The following is a 7,989-nucleotide window of genomic DNA, read 5'->3' as shown; positions in this document are numbered from 1 at the left end:
TATGAGAAGGAAGGTGCCCAGCTGCATCTGAGTGCAATAAACCTCTTGCGGCTGGTAAAAACCGACGAGCTATTCTTCCAGCTTGTTAGCAGTCAGGAAGATGGAAGGAAGTGGGAGGAATCCAGAGGGTGAGGTTTTCTAATGCCTCACTCGTCACTACCGAACCCAGTGCTATTTATGGTGCAATTATCACCACAGACAGACTCCTTTATCATCCAGCCGATATTCTGGGTAGAAATCCTATTGCAGCCCAGCCACTCCATATATCATCTGGGCACAGGCAACGGCCAGGTGAAGAGGTTCTCTTGCGGAGAACGCATCTGCCAGACTCTGCTTGTCCCTGGCACCCCTGCCAGCCCTGTATTTACGACCAGGGAGGAGGCTGCCGTCCTTCTGCCCTCCCAGCAATGTCCAGCACAGAGGGAGGAGGTGAGGATAGGCTTGGGCTGTTCTGCACAGCAATGTTGATGGGGGCTTCCTGTGAGAATCAGCTCCTGTTGGGGCAGGAGGGATGGTTTTTTACGAGTAACATGAACACAGAGCCAGCAACAAGTCCACTGGACTGAGGGTGGCTCAGGGCAGCAGGGAAGGGAGAGGGATCTGCAGAGAAGTGACAGGAGGTGAGTTTTGAATCCCCTGTGGTTTCATAAATGAGCCAGAAGGCAGGAGAGTGGGAATCAAGTGCCTTACACCCTAGCCGTGTCTCTGAACAGCAGGTTCCCTGGGTCTCTGTGTACCCTCCCTACCTCCTGCCTGGCCCCACCACCCAAGTCGGTGCTGCAAGCATCATCCTTGAGGAGTCACCGTGGGTGGGCAGCACGGCTCCGCAGACCAAAGTTTGGAATTTTTTTTTCTTTTTTCTCTTCCCCAAATTCCTTTTTCTTTAAAGAGGAAATCGCACCTTTCTCCTTACTTTGTGCTGAAATCCCTCCCGAAGTTCAACTGCACTTCTCCACGGGGCTGGAGAGTTTTGGAGCAAACTCCCGTGCAGCCCATTCCTTTGGCTGGTTTGGGATAAGACTAGAGCAGATTGGACAACACCAATGAAGCAAAGTTTCCTCTTAAATACCTATCTGGAAGAAGACTGTTGTGTAGATTCTCTGGTGTCTAATAAGGGTTGAGCATCCCTTTCCCCTCCCCATTGGCAGATGCATTTCTCTTCTCTATTTCATTGCCCGTTTTTACAGACCTTGTCGGGACCTCAATATATCTGGAAGCCTCTTCCCCAGTGTCAAACGTGGGTGGTACTGGGCAGCTGCTAGTGGGAACCAGCAAGAATGCACGCAAGGCTGCTGAGTCACATAGCCTAATTTTCCTGGAGAATCAGACTAAACTCCCACCCACGTCACTGTTTCCACTGCCAGGGCAGAGCTGAGACGCGCCTTGGTCTCCACTCCACCATCTCCCCTTTATCTTCATTGCACAGAGCCGGGCTGCATTTATTAAGGGATGGGCCTTAATACTTGTGAGGAGTGAAATTCTTGAGGCAGAGGAGCTAAGCTAATGATTGCTCGCACTGCCTGTTTATCTTCTAATTGTGGCTGACTCCTGCCTTTTCACGTTCCTGGTGCTCGAAAAGGGAAGAACAGAGCTAGGTAATGTAATTTAATACCCCAAACATACTGGCTTAATTGCAATCCCCATAAGCCAGCCACACAAAACTCTAAACAAATTCGATTAATTTATTTCAATTTGCACAAGTCTCCCTCTCAGACTGTAATTAATGGAGGGAAACAATTAAGGTAAACACAGCACAGCTGAGAGAGCTGTCCTTGCTAAAAGTCGCATTTTATTTTAATAATGCTGTATTTATAAAAGTTCCATACTTTTAACAAGTTTCCTATTTCCTCGATGTTTAATCAGGCCTGTAGATATTTTACCTGGGCTGCAACAGTTTTGTGAAATCAAAAATCAACAAGGAGGACATATATATGTATGTGTATATATATATGACCCTATATAATATCCCTCTCTCCACAAGCTGGTGTGCTCCCACCCAGCATGGGCGATGGCTTGCTTTGCTGAGGTTTGCTTTGGTTGGGTGGTGGTGTCCTACGCCGTGTTACCGGCTCCCAGCTCCGACGCTTACAATCCTACACATCTGGACTGAAGCTAATCGGTGTTTATTAAGGCTTTGATAGCCCCCAAGAGAGTGGTTAACATCAGTGATGGCTCTCTGCCTTACTTGCCATCAAGGAACATGGTTCCACCTGGACTGAGCAGTGCTGGGGGTAACCCTGCACCTCCGGCGTCGTGCTCAGCATCAGGGGTGTCGCTGCCATGGGACTGGGGACAGTCACACACTAGGGGGTAAATTCCTCCTCCAGATGCTCCCCAAGGGGCTGAAAGGTGTCTCTGAATCAGGGGGTGTGGGAGGGCTGGGAGGCAGCCCCATGCAGCTGCCCCAAATTCAGGGCTGCCCGGTTGCAGGTTGGTGGCCATCGCTGGTGTGATGGGCCCAGATGGGTTTTAGAAAGCCTGTAGGAAAAGCCTGTCCCAGTAAATCTCTTTACTACAGGTGTAAATGACCCATGGTCATGTTGAGGCAGCTCCACCTGATGTATCTTCCCAGGTTTCCTGCTCCTGCTTGGATCAGGGCTTGGCTTTGCATGGCTCCTGTGTGCAGTGCAGCCTGGGGACGTGCCAGCAATGCACCTCCAAAACGCCATCGAACTGGAGGCAAGGGTATTTGTCCAGCTGCCGCTTGATCTCTGCTCCAGGTCGCTCTCAGAACACGTCTACAATCACCCTGCTCTGCTCCATACAGGACAGAGACTGATTTCGTGCCTGACACAGCCTGGCCAGGGGAAGCCATGGGGGAGGCAGCAGCTTTGAGTTTCTTTTTTTCATCACTTGTCATTTTCCACCTTTGAATACATCCCGTGGATGAGTTTTCTTCAAAGAGATGGCACATCTGCCTTTCTTTTTTTTTTTTGAAAAAAACCAGGACCAATATGATCCATCTTTCATTGCACCAACTGGTATTGCTAAAGGACAGAAAAAAACTAGATGCTGGTTTTCTCCCTTTTCTTCCTACCTTCATTAACCTTAGCATGTACTGTGCTCCTCTTCCAGCACAAGTGTGGCCTTGCTAGAGTAGATCTTAGCTTGAACAATCTCGTGTTGATTTTCTGCTATCTCAAGTACTGGCTGGCCTAATTAGTTTGGAAATGCACCATTTGTTAAAGAAAGACGAGGCGCAGGCTGACACCTGCTGTATTAATTACTTGCCTCTTTAGCTAATTGCTTGCCCACACTATTAGGTGAGGGAAGCCGTCACTGATGTCTTGGGCTGAAGGTGCCAAAGAGTAAGGGAGGAAAACGTGCTGTTGGAGAGGAGGTCAGGGGAGCTGAAGGATGCATTTTGGGATGGTGGGAGCAGGGCCAGTGCTAGTTCTGATTTACACCTCCCCAGGGATGTAAAATCCTGGTGCAGGATATGTCCCAGCATCCACAGAGCTGGATGAGGTGGGAAGAGGGACCCATGTGGAGAGTGGTCCCCTGACTACCAGGGACCTTGTTGGGTGATGCTGGGCAAAACATTGCTTCTTTCCACCCCAGGTTCCTGCCTGTAAAATCCAGAGAAGGATACAGATGTCCATCTGAAATGCTCCGATGATGAGTGTTATATAAAGGCCAGAAATCATTACTTGTTATTGTTAGGATGCGCAGGGGAGGAGTGCATGCGGAGATGGAAAAATACCAGGAGGAAACAAATCTGAGCAGCAGAAAGCAAAGTGCGGTGGTGCAGGCAGGACGGAGCTCCTGTGCTGCAGGGTTGGGCAGCTCATCTCCCCTTGGACCCCAAGTGCCTCCAAGGAGCCTGTGCAGAGACAGACCCATCTCCCCACAGCTCTGGCTGCTGATGTGCCACCGTGTTGATGTGTGTGAAGCCACCGTGCATACCACTGAGCCTGGGGCAGAGAGGCTGGAGGTGCCCATAGCTGCCAGCCCCAGCCATGCCAGGCAGGACCAGATCTGACCTCTCCACGGGCTCATGACAGAGGACAAGGTGAAGCAGGAGCCCTCAGGGCTGGGGAAGGAGCTGCTCCTGGCCACCCTGGGTCCTCTGTGTCCCCGCAGACAGAGTCAGGCCATAGCAGCCTGGGTCCAAAAGCAGCCCAAAACAGACCTTGAAGAGTAGAGCATCTCTGGAGGTTTAGTGAGAGCCATTAATGAGTCCAACATCCACCTCACAGTCCCACCTGATAGCAGGGATGCTGGGGTTCCCTCCCCCAGGTAGACATTCGGGCCAGGGTTGGGAAAGGGGCAGCATGGAATGGCCAGGTCCCACCCAGCTGCCCCCACCCAGATCCCAACTGCTCATTGAAGCAACCTGTCATCCCCATGGGGCTGTGTGATGCTGGGTCTGCTTTTGCAAGGGGTTGTGGGACACCGTTATGTCTCAGCTGTGTGCTGGAAGAAGAAGTTGCCTCATATCCCACCTTTGAGCTGAGGCCATGACCAGCAGGGTGGCTGGAGGAGTATGGGGAGGAGAACACCCCCCAGCTGCCCCAGTCCCCTGCTCCAGTCCCAAGACCTTACTGGCCTGAGTGGAGAAAGGGTCTCCCAGGACAGCTCTCCCTGTGCACTTGGGAAAGAGGAGGTGGCCTCAAGTGACGCGCTGCACTGGTCCCCAGCTTCGCTTCTGCGCTGATGGAAAGCTCGGGGCAGCCCAGCCCTACTCGTTGCGTGGGGCCAGGGCTGAGAGCAGGGCTGCTTTTGGGGCTGGGGGTGAGAAGAGCATGGCCAAGGCTCTGGCAGCACTGATGCTGCACACCCCCTCCATTGCACCGTCTTCCTCGCCCGCACTCAGCCTCTTCCTGACATCTAGTGGGAGCAGGGCCACATGGCAAAGGGATCCAGTGCCAGCTCCAGACTCCTGCACACACAGACATGCAAGATGCCCAGCCAGGCACAAGGCTTGGGCTGCTGGAACCACCAAAGGGGCTGGCATCGGCCACAGCACACAGCTGGGCTTCGCCAGGGCACGGCTGTTTCTGTAGAGAATTGCTGGGGGTGAAATTCAAAGTATAATTCCTCATGGTGTCTATATTAATGACCCTGCTCTGAGGCATGGGACCTTTTTAGGGTTATCCACCATCTCAGACCACTTGAGCCCTCTCCCTCTCTTCCACAGTTGTTCCACGTTCCCAGGCAGGGTGCAAAGCAGAGGAAATTCCCTTCTTGACCTTGGTTTTGGATGGCACGCTTGGGAGGTAGAGGGAAGAGGTGAGGTGGGAGCAAGAGACAGACGAGAGCGCTCCCAGCAGGACATCCCCATCCTTGGGGTTGAAGACTGTCCCCTCTCCATCCAGGGCAACCCTCTCCTTTTAGGTCCCATGCATGTCTCCCTGGGTTGTCCCTTATCCCCAGTGCCAGCTGCCAAAAGCAAACCTACTCCCAGCTCGCAGCCCTCTGCCCATGTTTGCAAAGGCAGGACAGGGACAGACTCACTACAGCATTCGAGGGACAGACACCCTCCAGGGTCATCCCACACTGGCCAGCATCTCTGCCAGACTGGTCTCCTGGTTCCCATTCTTCCCCAAAGCCTTTAGCTGCAATGACAGGCAGGAGCTACTCCTTCTTGCCTTGTTTCACGTGCTCACTTTCTGCGAGCAAAACCACCGTATTTTTTTTCCCTTGTTGCCACCTACCTTTGCTGGACTGCGTTCACTGGGTCGATCGTAACTTGTTGCCTGAAGGCCACGGTGTCACCACTCCATGCATCCCCAAGTCTCCCTGGTGATGCCCAAGGACTTTCATCAATGAGCAGCTAGAAGCTAAGTCATCAGCAACAAAACAACAACAACAAAAAAGTCTTTATTTCAATGACCAGGAAGAAAATTTAATTCAAAGAGCAAAGATACCAATACAAACCCCAAAGGTGCTCCGAGCAAACTGGAGCGATTTGCACAAGTCCCTTCCCAAAGCAACCAGGCAGATGTGGCTCTGGTCTCCAGCGCTCCCCCAGCATGGACGTGGTGCAGACCCACGCTTCTCCCCTGCATCCTCCCATGCCACCCCCTTGCCGGAGGGACCCACGGTGGCCCAGAGAGCTCCTGCCCCTGGGGAACAGGTAACTCGGGGGGCAGGTGAGGGGCAGGGGTGTCACTGGGTGAGCTCATATGGACCCTGCAGGAAAGAAAGGCACTTACCAAACTTCAGTGGCATCCTGCCACCTGCATGTACCTGCCCCAGGACTGCAAGTCATCCCTCCATCACCTACCCCTGCCCACCCTGGTCTGACATGCCGAGGATATAGCCCCCTGGGGGAGTCACGGTGCCCCAGAGACAGCAGCAAAGTGGGGGAGGACATGGCTCAAAGGTAGAGGAGCAAATCCAGCTTTGAGTTGTCCTCAGCCACCCTGCATTTGCTATGGTCCCTGCGGAGAAAGCCCTCAGCTCCCCCGACTGCTGCTCCGGGGAAGCACTTTGCTGGAGAGGAAGAGCCCAAAACTTCTTGCTCCTGGAGACAGGACAGCAAAAGGCAGTGGCCCTGGGCAGGGACCTCTCCAGAGCTGTGTCCAGAGCCACGTGCCCCGTGCTCAGCCCAGCCACACATACAATAGGGACCACTGTAGCCCCAGCTTGATTTTTCTCTCTCCCCCCACACATCCAGCAGCCCACTGAACCCCCAGACGGGGTGCAGAGCCTTTGAGAGAAGCAGGGATAAAATTCTGGAAGCAATGTTAATCCAACAACTAAGTGGATGTCACTCCTAAAATTCAATCCAAAGCCACTGAAAATATGGATGGGAGACAAAAATCCCAGACCTTCAGGATTTCCATGGAGGAAAGCCTGGTCTGTCCAGGGGGGCTAGTTTTTTCCCTGTGTTTAGAGACAAGCAGCAGCCAGGCACTTGCAGACAGGCACTTGGCTCCCCTGACATGGGGCTCACCAGTCTGACCCCCTCCCCACCTCTCCAGAAGTTTGTCTCCCCTTGACTTCACTCTGCTCTTTTGGGGGATCCTGAACTGTTCTGGGTCCCAAGAACAAGGATCCGGCCTCAGCTCAGATACTTATTTTCTCCTGAGGAGGCAGAAAGTTCACAAGAAACACTGAACACAGGAAAATTGCACTAGTCAAGGAGCAGACAGTCTCACAAAACGGCTTCCAGCCCTAACTCCCTCACGCCATCGGCTCCTTTCAGCCCCCAGGTTGGGCCCTGCAGCCTGAACCCAGCCAGGCTCACAAGCAGCAGCCTTTGGGTGGGGAAAAAAGCACCAGTGCTGCCAAATCCCCTCCTTCCCACAGCACTTCACGGCAGTGGAGCTGGCAGCCGGGGAAGTGGCCGGCAAGCTCGGCACAGCAAACACGGCAGAGCACCAAGCAGAGCGGTGGGAAGGGGACGTCTGGACCTGGGCGCATTCGAAGAGCAGATTCTCCTTGCCATGTGGCCATGGAGGTGACTGGGAGCAGGACCACGAGTTGCAGATTGTTTATTTGAACTTTTCTTCTCGTTCAAATAGAAATTAAGTCAAAGTTGTAAGTGGAGGCAGAGCCATCAGGTCCCGGGGCTGGGGGAAGCCATTGGGACCTCTCTGCCTCCCAGTGCCACTTCTTCCAAGCCTCTAAACCTGCTGCACAGAGCAGGACCTTTACCAAAAATGCCTACATTGTCCTTCAAAGCAGAAGAGCCAAAACCAAGGTGATCCTGGCACTCAGTCCTCTGCCCTAAGGAGAATCCTCCTTAGCGCCGAAGCAGCTCAGCAAGTGATTTTGGTTCCCAAGACGCAACCCAGCTTTCCATCCCAGACCCCCCTTCAGTGGCACAGCTCGGCCATGTCACTAAGCAGCTCCCGGAGGCAGCATGGACGGCAAAGTGTCATTGCCGGTGCAGCACCGGCCCCACCAAGTGGGGCAGAGGGTGCCCAGCTCATCGCTGAGGTCACTTTTGGGGGTCTCAAACCACATGCAAAACCATGAAGCAACACATGGAGAAACCCAAGGGGGAGGTGGTGTCCCCGCGGAGAGGCCGGGGGGCTC

General features: G+C 53.4%; 1 protein-coding gene across 1 annotated transcript in view; it reads right to left on the bottom strand.

Moving 5' to 3' along the window:
• Positions 1–4,681: 4,681 nt before the first annotated feature.
• The window catches only part of LOC104123441 (LON peptidase N-terminal domain and RING finger protein 1), a 14,947-nt gene continuing 11,639 nt past the window's right edge, over positions 4,682–7,989 (bottom strand). Inside the window, exon 13 of the mRNA XM_035890776.1 lies at positions 4,682–4,830. Coding sequence (XP_035746669.1) covers positions 4,682–4,830 — 149 coding nt within the window. The remainder of the gene's footprint in view (positions 4,831–7,989) is intronic.

This window comes from Egretta garzetta, unplaced genomic scaffold (assembly GCF_000687185.1).
Source record: "Egretta garzetta isolate BGI_Z169 unplaced genomic scaffold, ASM68718v1 scaffold270, whole genome shotgun sequence".
In the NCBI taxonomy this organism is placed as follows: Eukaryota; Metazoa; Chordata; class Aves; order Pelecaniformes; family Ardeidae; genus Egretta; species Egretta garzetta.
This window is presented reverse-complemented; position numbering and strand designations above follow the sequence as displayed.